Genomic DNA, 16,130 nt, shown 5'->3' on the forward strand with positions numbered 1-16,130 from the left:
TTGGACAGGTTGAGCACTTGGTAGTGGATCTGCAAGGAGGGGGTGTCCCCTTTAATCTGGAATCGCTTCTTGATTCCTTAGGTTTGCTGGCATGTATCCAGATAGGGGCAGAGTCTTCCTAAAGGGCTTCCCTCCTTTGGAGTCTGCTGTTCTTTGCATGCCATAACCCAGTCTTGAGAACCTGACCTACCTTCCATTGCTCCCCTCTCCCAGTCAGTTGCAGGTTGTGGCCACTTTGTGCCGTATCTCTCCTCTGTGGTGTCCCTTGAATCCCCCCCTTTTCAGTTCCCCGGGCAACCCCTCCGTATGTGGTTGTCCCAGCCTCCCAAGTGATTCTCCCATCTTTAGTCTTATCCTCTCTAGACTGTCTCCCTATTATTTTTGCTAAAACACAGCCTTGATCATGTTCATGGTCTGGTCCTAAACTGTCAGTGGTTTGCAGGTGCTACCAAAAAACACGTCTAAATGTCTTAGATCAACCAGTGTCACCAACAGGCCCCATGTTCTCTTGCATCGGCACCTTTGTTCTGTTGTTAGCTTCAGAAAAGAAGTGCTGGAAGAGACTATCTGGTCCAATCTCATTTTACAAATGAGGAAACTGAGGCCTGGAGAGATTGAGTGATTGACCAGCAACTAGTCAGAGAACAAGTTTGGCTCATGAAAAGGAAGCCCAGAGCAGCCTCGGGGTTGGTATCAGACAAGATCCAGCCAGTCGGCCACCCGTTGAATACCCTCTCCACACAACTCTGATCCCTAAAATTGTGGATCTTTGAGTTCCATCAAGCACGGCCTCCTGTAGGAAGCCTCTGTGATGATCCAGTTGGGAGTCTGGACTCTCGGGCACAGATGTGAGCCTCTAGGTGACTGGGAATCTGTCTAGGAGTCCTGGTTCCTCTACTGCATTTTAAGCAAACTCTGATCTTTGATTTTCCTCAATTCTTATCTCAACGACTCCGTCCATAGTCGGGGAGCCGTAAAAGTCTACTCAAGAAGGAGGGTAATGTCTATACCGCCGGGGAGGCGCGATTCACCCGCTCAGACACCAGTCAGCGACGAGACACTGAGTCCAAAATTTCCACCTACGTTGCGTGGTTCACGTGCCGCACCTTAACTCCTTTTGACTCCAACCCCAAAACACTTGAGAGCGTTTGGACTCGGCAGAAAGCCTGCTGGCTGCAATCACAGGATACGTTTCTGGAAGTCTTGAGGTGCGGCCTCTTTCTTCACCCTCCACGCGGCGAACCTTGACGCGCACTCGATGACCGGTCCCCAAACGTGACTTGGCATCAAGAGGACACAGCTCTCCTTACCGAGGGAGCTCAGGTCCCGGGCGCGCTGCGGCCCCGCCAGCTTTCCAGGCTGGCTCAGTCCTCGACCCAGGGTGACGGCCAAGTCAGCCAAGGGCGGCGGGAAAGTGACGCTGGGCTGGAGAGGCGGGGTGGCGAGTGCGGCCCCCGGGGAGCCGAGAGCGGCTGCAGCAGCCAGGTCTCAAGCTGGGCCAGGCAAGGGGGTCGCGGGCTGGACTCGGAAGACTGACGCGGGTGCCCACCTGACTCCAGGACTCACGGAGGGCGTGGGGCAGGAGCTGGACCTGGGCCGCCTCGGGCCGCCTCGGGCCGCCCCGGGGCTTGCAGTCCAGCCCCTCTCCGCCCTGGGGAGGGAAACAGGGAGGGGAGAAGGCCGAGCCCGCCTCCAGCCCCAGCCCCAGCCCCAGCCGGGCTCGGCGGCTGCGGCTGCTGGAGGGTGACGAGAGGCACCTCCCCGAGCGGAGAAACCAGTTTGGCCGGTCCCGCGGAGCGGAGAGAAAAGGGCGGCTGCAGAGGAAGGGTGCACGGACGCGGGGCGGGGAAAGGCGGAGGAGCCACTGGTGAGCCACGAGAGCCGGAGGTGCCGCCGCCAACTGGACACGCTTCCCGGGGCCCCCGGCCAGCCCCCGTGCGCCATGCAGCGCTAGCGCGGCGGCCAGGGCTGGGGCCGAGCGGGCGGTGTCTGCGGCCAGGTGCGCAGCGAGCGCTCGGAGCGGCGGGCACCCGGCGGATGCCCCAGCCGGGGCCCAGCGAGCGCCAGGTAAGCAGGGGAGCGGCGCCGGGGGCCCCCGGACCTCCTCAAGCCCACTGGCCCGGCGGTGTCCTGCAGGTCTCCTGGCCGTTCCCGCCGCACTTTGGAGATAAGGGATGCGGCGGCAGCAGCTGTCCGCGCCCTAGTACTCCAGAGCCCGCACAGGTGGGTGGAGGTTCTGGGAGCCCCCGTGGCCTCGGGGACTGCGAGACACGGCCAGCTGGGCGGGCAGCGCTGCGGAGAGTTCCGTGGGGTTTCACTTGCCTAGAGGAGGGAACTCTCGGGGTGTTTGGGTTCTTCGATCGGTAGCTACACACACGTCCGGGGGTTCAGCCAGGTAGGGCTTGCGGCTCCTTGGGGGATGCCGCTGGCTTCTGTGCGGTGGCTACCGCCCCTCTGGGAGTCCCCAGTGACCAGGTTCTGCTGGGGCGCTCTGTGGGAGCAGATGCCAATGTGTCCGAAAAGGACTTGCGGACCAAACGTACCTGACCGCAGCCCACCTGCCGGAGGGATGGAGGGGTGAGATCGCTCTCCTCCTCAGCTCCTGCGGCAGGGCAGGGTACGCGCAGACAGCTTCCGTGCGCTTTATTGTGGGATGGGGAGGGGAGGTGATGGGGAAAACCGACACTGTTTTTCCGGTGACTGTCGGGTCGCGTCCGCCAGCCCAGCTGAGATGGCTGCAGGCATCTCCTTCCCTCAGCAGTTTGGTGCCCGGCGCTGTCACCTCGCTGTGTGCACGCAGAGGGACTACTTGTTGGAGGGGCGCGGGGAGATGTTGCAGAGAATGGCCCAGTGCTTTCACACCCCCCGCCCACACTTCTCCAACTTCTTCCTTCTCCCCAAAGTGAAAGAAAAGTCCTGAAGTGTCCGCCCAACTTTTCCAAGGGAGGCGTGTGCCTGTGTTCCCTGCCGGGGTTGGGCGGGGGTGGGGGGAGGCTCGGAGCGCAGATCCGTGACAGCCGTACGGGTGAGACTGAGGTGCAGTAAGGATGCAAAATGGGAGAGAGGGATTGACACGCAAAAGTAAGGGAGACTTGGGCCGCCTTTCTGCCGGGTGAATCCCCGCTCAACCCTACCCGACCCCCTTGGCCTGCACACGCTGCCCCTGGGGGGCTGCAAGCCCTTCCTGGGTAGCTCCCCACACCGCCGAGTCCCTCTGCCGGAAACTGGCCTCCCTGTTGGCGTGGGAAAATATTCGCTCTCATCTTCCTGGTTCTATTGCCTTCAAAATTTTGCCCCTACCCATGGGAAATTAAAAAGAAAACACTAGTGGGATGTTTGGAGATCACCCAGCACACGATAGGTTATCGATGAAGGTTAACTGCTTTCAGGAAAAAAACTAAAAATACGACGCGTGATAAAGCCTCTAGGGATAGTGAATATGAGCCCGTAAAAATGGGGGACACAACAGCGGATGTGAAGGAGAAGCGCTAATTTTCATCGGCTAAGGAATACTTTTGTGTTAGACCTAAGAAGCCATTCATTAATTCTGGGCCTATTGTTGAAGGCTTTATTAAACCCTATTATAAATGCATAGACTGTGCACAAGATGATTAATGCTTGTTAGCTGATTACTTTCTGGGGGAGAATTCCCGCCTGCCTGCAGTTAACTCCTCTGAATCCTCTTAATGATTTCCATTATGTAGTGGAGCTTTCCTTGCTATAATTTTGGGAAAGAACATTAACCGCTTTGTGCATTTGTCATTTTCCAGTGGCTGTATTTTAGTAACTTTTAGTGATTCTTTGTGTGAGTTATAAAGGGCCGAGCAAGACTCGTGTGGTTATTACTGTCCAACACAGATGCCACCTGTGTGAGGTCAGCTCTGGCTCCTTTCAAGGTTTCCTTATGGATTTTAAGGAACATACACAGCTGCGTGCACTTGTTAGTACATCCTAGTGATAGAACTAGGAGAGGTTTCGTTTTGTTTTTTGTTTAATAGAGGTTTTAAAATAATAATGTGGTAAAGCAAATGGCTTAGCAAAAAGAAGTCTTCGGTAGTAAGGCAAGTTCAGGACTGATTTTATGTTTAATCTGATTTTCAGTCTAGGGGATCTTAGTGCTAATGGAGTCACTACCAGATCTGGCTATAGAATGTTCCTTTCCTTTACTTCTGTCCACTCCTCTTTCCTCTTTCTTTTCCTTCCTTTTGAAGCAAGGAGAAGTGGAAAACATACGAATTTAGATGCCCACAGATTTCAGTTCTTTTAATTGCTAATTGTATAACCTTAAATGAATTCTTAAGTTTTCTGAACCTCTGTTGAGGGCAGAAGATACTATCAATCTCTTTGGATTGTTGAAGGAATTAAATCAGAGAACATATGAATATTCTTTATACATAGTGTTTGAATGTTGGTTTCTTACTTTCTTTATTAGACTGATATCTAAAAATACTATTATTGCCAGTATCTGGTATATTTTTAATATTTTATTGCTTTACGAATTAAAATTCCAATTTAGTTTTTATTAAGCAACATTCTCAGAATGCAGGTAATTCTTATAACTCTAGAGAGATTTTTACGAGTTACCTTTGCTCTTCGGCGTCGGTCACTGAAAAAGAAACCGATGCACTCATGAATGCAGAGGAACTTGCTTTTTAGGTACCAGAACAAGTTGTGTTTTAAAATTTTTTTATAAATCAAGTAAATAGAGACAGAGCCTTGTTATGTTGCCCAGGCTGAACTAAAACTCCTGGCCTCAAGTAATCCTCCTGCCTTGGCCTCCGAAAGTGCTGGGAAGTGCTGGGATTAGAGGCATGAGCCACTGTGCTTGGCCCTAGAACAATTTATGTCCCAAATCTCTCTAAAAAAGAGATGCCTTTTAAATTGCTTAAGCACTTAATTTTAGAGTTTGTTTCTATACTTGCTTCTAGTTTAGTCTCCTGGAAAGTTTTTCTTTGTGGTGTCTTCAGGTATCTTGTGAGTTTTCAGGTCTGTTGACATTTCGTTAGATTAACTGTATTCATGCCTGTAGGCTTTTTCTTACTTATTAAGTAAAAATTAATTTGCTATCAGAAGTTAACATAAAAAGAAGATAGGTTATCTTTTCATTTCGTTAACCAAGTTACTCCTGAATCCCCATTCCTGTGCTCAGCTAAAAGTAATACCTAGTCTAAGATCTTTTGAGGTCCTCTGTCACTGAAGACCTGGTATTGTGGAGGAAGATTCTGAAAGCATATATATGTGCATGTATGTATATAGATATGTGCATGTATATATACGTGTGTATGTGTACATATCAGTCTTGTTTCTCATTTTCTTTTCTTTTCTTTCTTTTTTTTTTTTGAGACAGAATCTTGCTCTGTCACCCAGACTGGAATGCAGTGGCGTGATCTCACTGCAACCTCCTCTTCGCTGGTTCAAGCGATTCTCGTGTCTCAGCCTCCCGAGTAACTGGGATCACAGGCGTGTGCCACCATGCCCAGCTAATTTTTGTATTTTTAGTAGAGACGGGTTTCACCATGTTGGCCAGGCTGGTCTCAAACTCCTGGCCTCAAGCAATTCACCAAAGTGGCCTCCCAAAGTGCTGGGATTATAGGCATGAGCCACTGCACCATGCCTCATTTTCTTAAAAAACAGATAACTTTTATCATCTGAATCTTAAGGCCATATTAGTACTTTCCCTGATACTTATAAATGCATTGCACTTTTAAATAAATTGCTGCCCAACCCTTCCACAATGAGAAATACGTTTCATAACTGGTCCCTGCAAGCAGTCCAGAGGCAGCAGTGAAACAGAGGTTGCCGGGCTTGGAGGCCTTTGACCTGGATTGAAACGCAGGCCTCATAGCTTCCTAGGTGCATAACCTAGGGCAAGTTACTTTGCCTCTCTAGGCTTCAGTTTCCTAATCTGTAAATGGGATAATAATAGTACCGCCTCACAAGGCTGTGATGAGTTCCAAATGAGATAGCTGAGGTAGAGGACTTAGCACACAGCTCAGTAAAAGGTAGTCATTAATACATTGTTGTGTTGTTGCTATGACTTTGTAAATATCACTCACCCAGTCATTGCCTTTCTCCTGGGCTATGTAGGAAACAGGAATCATTCTACAAGTTAGTATTTACTTTGCAAACATCAGTGCCCATTTGCACCAGGCACTGGAAAGACAGAGTTCCCCAGAGCAGGGGCAAGGTTCTAATCTCCGATCCACACTATTGTTCTTAAACCCAGGTGGCTCAGAGGACCAGAGTGCTCGTTTGCCTCTTAACCTTGCAGGAGAACTTGTGAGGGGGCCTGGTTGCTGTCTCACCTGGGTGCTACCTCCTCCGGCACGGTAGAAGCCCGAGGAATGCTCCTGAGCCCCCTTTACCCCTCATTTCAGTTGTCTCTTCTCTCCCTCATCCTCCACGCTCCTGTTTTCCTATTTTTAATTTTTGTTTATTTATTTACTTTAGACAGGGTCTTGCTCTGTCATCCAGGCTGGAGGGGAGAGGCACGAACATGGCTCACTGCAGCCTTGACCTCTTGGGTTCAGGTGATTCTCCCACCTCAGCCTCTCAAGTGGCTGGGACCGCAGGTGTGTGCCACAGTGTGCAGCTATTTTTTTTTTTTTTTTTTTGTAGAGCCAGGGTCTCACCATGTTGCCCAGGCTTCTCTTGAACTCTTAGGCTCAAGCAGTTCTCCCGCCTGGGCCTCCCAATATGCTGGGATTACAGGTGTGAACCACCATGCCTGACCCACACTCCTGTTTTTTTTTGTTTTGTTTTTTAATTACTATTCTGTTTAAAACTTGACAGTTTCTGAACCCTGTGGCTTCTTGAAAGGTTCATTGCTCTCTGTGGTTTTCTTAGTTGTGGATCCTGGGTAGGCATTGCTAATGACAGAGAACCTTGGTATACCTCTCTGCTTCAGGAAAGTCTATGGGGTTCACAGAGGGCCTGAGTTGGGTTTCTTCTTTGGTGAGAAAGCAGATCAGAGGCCTGGCGCAGTGGCTCACCCCTGTAATCCCAACACTTTGGGAGGCTGAGGTGGGCGGATCATGAGGTCAAGAGTTCGAGACCAGCCTGGCCAACATAGTGAAACCTCGTCTCTATTAAAAATACAAAAATTAGCTGGGTGTGGTAGCATGTGCCTGTAGTCCCAGCTACTCGGGAGGCTGAGGCAGGAGAATTACTTGAGCCTAGGAGGCAGAGGTTGTAGTGAACTGAGACCTTGCCATTGTATTCCAGCCTGGGCGACAGAGCAAGACTCCATCTCAAAAAAAAAAGAAGGAAGGAAGGAAGGCAAGCAAGCAAGCAAGCAGATCGGGTGTTTGCTCTCTTTCTGCTAGGGACCTTGTCCCTCTTTGCATGGAGGGATGGTTTCCTTAGGGCCCGGGGGGACAGCCCAGACCACTTCTGCTGGGAAGATCTGTGTTCTTTTTTTTTTTTTTTTTTTTTTTTTGAGACGGAGTCTCGCTCTGTCGCCCAGGCTGGAGTGCAGTGGCCGGATCTCAGCTCACTGCAAGCTCCGCCTCCCGGGTTCACGCCATTCTCCGGCCTCAGCCTCCCGAGTAGCTGGGACTACAGGCGCTGCCACCTCGCCCGGCTATTTTTTGTATTTCTTAGTAGAGACGGGGTTTCACCGTGTTAGCCAGGATGGTCTCGATCTCCTGACCTCGTGATCCTCCCATCTCGGCCTCCCAAAGTGCTGGGATTACAGGCTTGAGCCACCGCGCCCGGCCGATCTGTGTTCTTTATCAGTCTTTCAATCTAGTATATTTGCATTTAATAGGTGACAAATGGGCCTGGAAGCTGTGGTGGGGATGGAGTGGGAAACCAGCTGTCAGTCTGACATTGACTCCTGGAGGGGAGGGTCACCTGTGTTCCCGGGCAGCCTTTCAGTGGCGAAGGCCACCATCCCCCCAGCGTGACTGGGAAGCCTGGCACTTCTGCATTGAGTACTGTGGAGCCTGACCTTTGGCTAGTAGCTTGGTCTTTATCGACAGGGCTGTCGTTTATGGCTTTGTTACTTTGCTGCCGAGTGTCTTTCGTTCCACCGGAGTTGCGGTTTGTTTGATTTAGTGCAAGTAGTGTTTGAAAACAGTTTTCTAACCTTTGTTAAAATTGAGTTGCACTAGAAAATCCTCTTTGGAAACCCTCAGGCACCAAATACTGTCCTTCACTTAGTATCAGAATGTCTCTTCTTGCTGTTTAGGGAAGCTTCCATGGATTGGATGCACTATTTATTTTATAGAGTGTGGTGTGATTTGTGTACAAATCCTTATTTTCTCTTCCTGGAACTTAGTGAATTACTGACATGATCCTCTGAGATTTCTGTGCATGATCTGTAAATCCAGGAGGAACACTTAACATTTTCTATAAGAACATGGCTCACACCGGTAATCCCAGCACTTTGAGAGGACAAAGCGGGCAGATCATGAGGTCAAGAGATCGAGACCATCCTGGCCAACATGGTGAAACCCCGTCTCTACTAAAAATACAAAAATTAGCTGGGCGTGGTGACGCACGCCTGTAGTCCCAGCTACTCCAGAGGCTGAGGCAGGAGAACCGCTTGAATCCGGGAGGCAGAGGTTGCAGTGAGCTGAGATTGCACCACTGCATTCCACCCTGGCGACTGAGTGAGACTCTGTCTCAAACACAAACAAACAAACAACAACAACAACAACAACATAGGTAACCCTTTGACTTGGGTGGTTTAAATATTCACTCACCGGGGAGATGGGTAGGTTTTGTATATTTCATGCTGGGAAATAATGCTCCTATCTTTATATTGAAAAATTAAAGTGTGAGTCCTCTAAGTCAGGCACTAGTAGCTGCTGTATCAACTTCCAGATGCTATAACAACTTCCAGGTTTTTTTTTGTTTGTTTGTTTGTTTGTTTTTAATTTAGAGGCAGGGTCTCAAGATATTACCCAGGCTGGTCTCCAACTCCTAAGCTCAAGTGATTCTCTCACCTTAGTCTCCCGAGTAGTTGGGAATACAGGCATGTGCCACTGCACCCAGCAACCTCCAGAACTTTTGTTACAATAAGGACTCTTAGGTGTGTGAAGTTCATCAGACTACAAAGATTGTAAGAATTAAAAGAAAATCTGTGCCCTGATTTGTACCAGTACAACTTTGAGAGGAGGAGAGGTTCCTCGTGATCTTGTCTTCTTAGTGTAGAAGTATATTTCATGGGAATTTTTTTTGTTTTTTTTTTGAGATGGGGTCTCACTCTGTCCTCCAGGCTGGAATGCAGTGGTGCAATCTCGGCTCTCTGCAACCTCTGCCTCCTGGGTTCAAGTGATTCTCCTGCCTCAGCCTCCCGAGTAGCTGGGATTACAGGCATGGCCACCAGACTGGGCTAATTTTTGTATTTTTAGCAGAGATAGGGTTTCACCTTGTTGGCCAGGCTGATCTTGAACTCCTGACCTCAAGTGATCTGCCCACCTTGGCCTCCCAAAGTGTTGGGATTACAGGTGTGAGCTACTGTGCCTGATCTTTTTTTTTTTAATGTAAAATATGCATAACATAACATTTACCATTTTGATCCTTTTTAAGTGCACAATTCGGTGGCATTGGGTACATTCACACTGTTGTACAACCATCACCACCATCCACCTTCAGAACTTTTCATCATCTCAAATAGAAACACTGTCCACGAAAGAGTAACTACCCCTTTCTTCCTATTTCCTGGTCCCTATAACCTCTATTCTGCTTGCTCCATGAATTTGACTATTCTACAGTACCTCAGGTTAAGTAGAATCACACAATATTTGCCCTTTTATGACTAGCTTATTTCACTAGTGGAATGTCCTTAAGGTTCATCTATGTTGTAGCATGAGTCAGAATTTCCTTCCTTTTTAGGGCTGAATAATATTCCATTGTATGCACATACCACATTTTGTTTACTCATTCATCTGTGATGGATATTTGGGTAGTTTTCACTATTGTAATTTTTTCAATTAAAAAAATTTTTTTAGGACAAGGTCTCACTCTGTTGCCCAGGCTGGAGTGCAGTGCTGTGATCATAGCTTACTGCAGCTTTGAACTCCTGGGCTCAAGCCATCCTCCCGCCTCAGCCTCTCAAATGTCTGGGACTACAGGCACTCACCACCACAGCCAGCTAATTTAAAAAAAAAAAAAAAGTGTGTGTGTGTGTGTGTGTGTGTGTGTGTGTGTAGAGATGGGGGTCTTGATATGTTGCCCCAGGCTGAACTCCAGGGCTCAAGCTATCCTCCTGCCTTTGCCTCCTAGTATTGATATGACAGGTGTGAGTCACCACACCTGGCCCACCTCTGGCTATTGTGACTAATGCTGCCATGGACCTGGGCATACATGTATCTATTTGTTCATGTCAGTTTTTGAGCCCCCTTTACTCAGTTTGGTAAAATGTATCCTTCGTAAATGAGATGGGCAGGGCCACATATTATAGTATTTATTACCATGCTTTCCTCCAGAGTAGCATGGAAATAAGAATGCAGGGAATGTGGGAGCAGGGTGGTGTTGAAGACACCTGAAGGCAGCACATGCCTCTCCTTTTCACCTGCAGCTGCTCTCACTGAGCTGGCAGTCATATGCCATTCTTTCTTTCTTTTCTTTTTTTTTTTTTTTGAGACGGAGTTTCGCTCTGTCGCACAGGCGGAGTGCAATGGCGCAATCTCAGCTCACTGCAACCTCTACCTCCCAGGTTCAAGTGATTCTCCTGCCTCAGCCCCCCAAGTAGCTGGGATTACAGGCACGCACCACATGCCTGTCATATGCCATTCTATCATCCAACTGGCCTGTGCTATGGGTGACTCTTTCCTCTGTGTCAGGGTGGGTGTAAAAGCCCCGGGGTTGTAGCCCCACCATCTGGCCATCTCTGCTAACCACAGCCACCTTCCAGAGATGACATTCCATAGAATTGACTTTTTTTTTTTTAAATTTTAATAATGTCAAGTTGTTTTTCCCCTTAGGGTAGAATCCATGGCAAGGCAAAAGGTCAGTTACAGACTATAGCATGGCAGAGTTATCCAATGTTCCACCTCTATAACAATGTGCTTCTAGGTGTCCTGGTATAAAAGCCAGACGCCTTTATGTAATAATTAGATGTCAATCTGTTAAAGACACCTTAATCTGTAGTTTCTAGAGAACAATAGACTCTCATATGAGTTTATACTCATACTGTGCCCTGAAAATTAGTCAAATAAAGATTTGCGTGTTTAAAAAGCAGGTTTTTAAAGTAAAACAAAACACACAAAAACTCATCAAAGCTTGAAGCCAACCAAAAATACTATCCCTAGGTGTCCACCCACTTTCCTGTTTAATGCCAACTCGCTGCAGAGGCCCTAGGGTAAGAGTGCTTGGCTTATCTAGCTGTTCCTCCAATGAGTGAGTGGGGAAGGGAAGGAGAAGAAGGAGGTAAGGGCAGAGAGGAAGGGGAGCCAGGTCTTGCAGAGCTTGCCAGGCTGTGTAAGGACTTTGGCTTTGATTTCTTGGAAGATGGCGGCTCAGTGCAGGACATTGCTCCTTGGAGTGGCGTGATCTGTGTGAAGACCCGCCCGGGCAGAAGGCTCCCAATCCAGGAGTTCAAGCAGGAGACAAAGCCAGGCAAGTGAGGGTGGAAGATTTTGCCAGGGGGGTAGTGTCCGCCAGGATGGTGGCTGTGGAGCTGAAATGTCAGATTCTTGAGAAAGACAGAGAAGAAAGGACACAGAGAGAAGGGGATCGGACACAGGCATACGTGCAACTTTTATTTTGATAGATCGAAGTGCCAACAGGACTTCCGGAGAGATTGGATGTGGGGTGTGAGAGAGAGAGGAGCCAAAGATAACCTTCTCGGCAGAACCTGGGTCGCAAAAGGAAATCTGAGTTTCAAATGCTGGAAATTCGCTGGGCTGTGTTCAGATCACTTGCAACTAGGTTATAAAGAGGCTCCTCAGAAACATACATATAAGGCTTTGGTTCAGAGAACTTTGTGTTTACCATCAGCCTGTCTTCCTAGTTTGGAGGAAAGGGCATTGTTAGAAAAGAGAGTCGGTTTTCAGGAAGCAGAGGACTTGACTTCATTGACAGGAGAGTGGCCTGTAACCCACAGGCTGTCCTGCCAGGGCGGCTGTCGCAGATATTGCCACTCACAAGCCCCTAGTCCCCTTCCCTATCCTGTTCGTCTTTTGCCTAATTGGGAGGTTAAGCTCTTTCCAGCCACTCCCCATCTCCATACACATGGATTTTTTGTTTTAAACAACTATATTGAGATCTAATTCATGTACCATACAATTCAGCCTTTTAAAATATACAATTCAGTGGTTCTTAGTATATTTACAGAGCTGTGCACCCATTGCCACAATCTGTGTTAGAACCTTTTCATCACCCCCTAAGAGAAATCATGTACCTTTGAGCTGTGCCTCGTTTATCTCCTTGTCCCTGCAGCCCTGGCAGCCTCTCATCTACCTTCTGCTTCTACGGGTTTGCCAATTCTGGACATTTTGTGTAAATGGAATCGTATGATATGTGGTCTTTTGTGATCATCTTTTTACACTTAGCATAATGTTTTTAGTGTATATTATGGTCTGGTACGGTGGCTCACACCTGTAATCCCAGCACTTTGGGAGGCTGAGGTGGGCAGATCGCACAAGCTCAGGAGTTCGAGACCAGCCTGGGCAACATAGTCAGACCCTGTCGCAATTTTTTTAAATTGTAAAAAAAAAAAAAATTAATAAAAAATTTCATCCATATTGTATTGTTTGTCAATACTTAATTTCTTTATATTGTCAAACACACTAGCTACTTTTGCACATGATACATTCTTGAAAAAATGCACAGGCAATGGAAATGTGTGCTAGTTGCAAACAGACTGACATGTTATAAAAGGAACGTTTTGTGCCCAGAGAGCTACAAATATGTGTGTGTGGATGTAAGTGTGCATTTGCTCACCTTCACAATTGATTACAGAGTGCACAGTGACTCTAAACACAAGGGGCCTTCTGGTGGCCTAGTGATTTTCTTTCATTCAGTGATTCAACATTTGCTTATTAAATACCCACTACATTGCCAGGTACTGCCAGTAAATACAGTCAGGAACAAAGCAGACGTGCCCTTCCCCTCAGGGAGCTTACAGGGTTGTTGAGAGTTCGATGAGAGATAGAGACTAAACAAAATACTGAACAAAAGAGACATGAAACAATTTGATATTAGAATTATAATCTGTGATAAGGGCCTTAAAGAAAAATAAGATATTTCTAAGAGAATAATGAGGACCTACTTTAAAATGGCCTAGGAGGAACCCAGGCATCCACTGACAAATGAATGAATAAACAGAATTGATGTATCCATGTGATTAGGATATCTCTCAGCCTTAAAAATGAAGGAAATTTTTGCTGAGCACAGAGGCTTATGCCTGTAATCTCAGCGTTTTGGGAGGCCAAGTCTGGGGGACAACTTGAGACCAGAAGTTCGAGACCTAGCTTAGCCAACATGGTGAACCCCTGTCTCTACTAAAAATACAAAAATTAGCCAGGCGTAGTGGTGGACACCTGTAATCCCAGCTACTCGGGAGGCTATGACACAAGAATGACTTGAACCCAGGAGCGGAGGTTACGGTGAGCCAAAATCGTACCACCGCACTCCACCAGGGACAGCAGAGTGAAACTCGGCCTCAAAAAAAAAAAAAAAAAAAAAAAAGAAAAGAAAAGAAAAAGAAAAAAGGAAGGAAATTTTAATACATGCTACATGGATGAACTCTGAAGACATTATGCTAAATGAAATAAGTGAGACACAAAAGGACAAACAAATATTTTGCGATTCCACTTATACGAAGTGCCCAGAATTGTCAAGTTCATAGAGACAGAAAATTGAGCAGCGGTTGCCAGCGGCTGGGGCCAGGGGAGAATAGGGAGTTAGTGTTTAATGGACCCTGAGTTTCACTTTGGGAAGATTAAAAATTTCTAGGGATGGGTGGTGGTGGTAATTGCAGAATCATGTGGATGCACTTAATATCACTTAGAAGGCATTAAAGGCCGGGCGTGGTGGCTCATGCCTGTAATCTCAGCACTTTGGGAGGCTGAGGTGGACAAATTACCTAAGGTCAGGAGTTCAATACCAGCCTGGCCAACATGGTGAAACCCCATCTCTACTAAAAAATACAAAAATTAGCCAGGTGTGGTGGTGCATGCCTGTAATCCCAGCTACTTGGGAGACTGAGGCAGGAGAATTGCTTGAACCCAGGAGGCGGAAGTTGCAGTGAGCAGAGATCGCACCACTGCACTTCAGCCTAGGCAACAGAGCAAGACTCTGTCTCAAAAAAATAAAATAAATAAAATAAAAGTAGTTAAAATGGTACATTTTATGCTTTGTCTATTTTAGCATAATTTTAAAAATGGCCCAGGGAGTGGGGCCTCTTGAAGGAGGTTATACTTAAGTTGAGACCTAGAGGATAAGAAGGGACCAGTCAGGGGAAGAGTGGTCCAGTCAATGGGAACAGCATGTACAAAGGCCCTGGGGTGGGTGAGAGCTTAGTACTGTGCTCTAGGAATTGTGAGAGGCCAGAATACCGGGGGTGACAGCTCGGGCTGCCATTGTATGAGGGAGGCAGGCACCAAACTGCAGAGAACCTGATAGGAAGTCACTAACATATTTTTAAGCAGTGGAGTGATGTGATTTGATTCCTGGTTTTGGCTGATAATCCAGAGACTATAATATGGGGAATGGGTTGTTTGTGGGGGTGGGAGGGGGGGAGTAGGGCAGGATATGAGGCCAGAAGCAAGGAGAGGAAATTTGGGAGGCTGCTGCAGTGTCCATGAGAGAGAGGGTGGGGGCTTGGGCCCGATAATGGGAGTGGGGATGAGAAGTGGAAGGTAGGAGCTGCACTTCACAAGGGGAATCCTGGTCTTCGTGATGGGCTGGATTTGAAGACGTAGAAGAGAACTGTCGATAATTCTCAGATTTCTAACATAAGTGACAAAAGGTGCTGGTGTCACTGAGGGAAGGAGTAGTTTTAGAAGATGAACGTAGCTTCGATCATGTTGAGTTTGAGTTGCTGGGACAGCTGGGTGTGGTCGGAGGTCAAGCATTGGTGATTCAGAAGTCTGGGCTGGAGACACAATTTTGGGAATTGCAGCATAGGATTGAGTTTAAGGAGCTGCTTGTGGATGCTGGAAGCGCTTCAGAAGCCAGTGCTTCCTATCGTTGGTATCAGCCTTTTAGTTTGGACTAATTTTTGTAAAGTAATCAACTATGTTTTGGCCTCAAAGTATGTACATGTGAGCAAAAAAAAAAAAAAAAAAAAAAAACCATTTGTGCAAAGTCACAAGCCCTGCTTTATGGACAAAGATGGCAGGGTGGAGGGCTGATGCAGGGCTGCCTAGTGAACGAGACCACCATACATGGCTCAAAACGTTCTCATATGTGGGAAAGGGGCTCTTTGTATGGTACAGGAACTTGCTAAAGCCAGGGAATTTCTTGTAGAAAACCGGCTTTTAAAATTGGCTGGTGTGGCCTGACTTAAAAACCAAATCACTCTTTTCACGTGTGTAGGGTGGTATAACAAAGTAGTGCTGCTTTTGTGCTTAATGTACTGTATTTCCACATGTTGTATCGACCCACTTAGGCCCATGGTGTATTAATTTCCTGGTCTCTTTTTGCAAACAAAGGAATTATAACTTGCCTGAAGTCTCAGAACTAGTAATTGACAAAACCAGAAATTGCAGTCGTGTTTCCAGACTCACAAGGCGAAGGTTCTCTCCAAGAACTCACAGGGGAAGGTTGGAAAATCGATCCAAATGACTCAGAGATAGAGTTGCCAAATTTAACAAATAAAAATACAGGACACAGTTCAGTTTGAATCTCAGACAAACGGTCAGTAATTTTTTTTAGTATAACTATGTCCTATGCAATGTTTGAGGCTGACTTATACTGAAAATGATGCGTTCTTTATGTTAATGTCCAACATAACTCTGTGTCCTATATTTCATCTGGTAACCCACCCAGAAATGAACTCTTGGAACACAAAATCATTTGTAATTTGTGGACTTCCTGTATATTCAAGCTCCTTATAGAAACTCCTGGATCTGCCAAGCATTTTGTTGCATTTGGGGGTGAGAGTGGGAGGAGGACTGATTTTCCTATTCTCCTTAAAGGGCTGTGTTGTGATATTTTTTCCATCTTCAATAACT

The 16,130-nt window shown here is 47.2% G+C and overlaps 2 protein-coding genes across 7 annotated transcripts in view; both read left to right on the forward strand.

Moving 5' to 3' along the window:
• Positions 1 to 1,138: 1,138 nt before the first annotated feature.
• ATP8B1 (ATPase phospholipid transporting 8B1) overlaps positions 1,139 to 16,130 on the forward strand; it is a 160,898-nt gene continuing 145,906 nt past the window's right edge. For 2 of the 6 annotated variants that reach the window (XM_028838128.2, XM_028838127.2), the window contains exon 1: positions 1,139 to 2,067. The gene's annotated coding sequence lies outside the window, so the exon portion shown is untranslated. Of the gene's footprint in view, positions 2,068 to 2,994; positions 3,113 to 16,130 lie in introns of those variants that run through there. The other 4 variants (XM_077974753.1, XM_077974751.1, XM_077974750.1 and 1 more) reach the window with 4 other exon arrangements.
• NARS1 (asparaginyl-tRNA synthetase 1) overlaps positions 11,331 to 16,130 on the forward strand; it is a 191,611-nt gene continuing 186,811 nt past the window's right edge. The window contains exon 1 of the mRNA XM_077974754.1: positions 11,331 to 11,359. Within this exon, the coding sequence (XP_077830880.1) occupies positions 11,346 to 11,359 (14 nt within the window). The 5' untranslated portion in view covers positions 11,331 to 11,345. The remainder of the gene's footprint in view (positions 11,360 to 16,130) is intronic.

This window comes from Macaca mulatta, chromosome 18, assembly GCF_049350105.2.
Source record: "Macaca mulatta isolate MMU2019108-1 chromosome 18, T2T-MMU8v2.0, whole genome shotgun sequence".
Taxonomy (NCBI): domain Eukaryota; kingdom Metazoa; phylum Chordata; class Mammalia; order Primates; family Cercopithecidae; genus Macaca; species Macaca mulatta.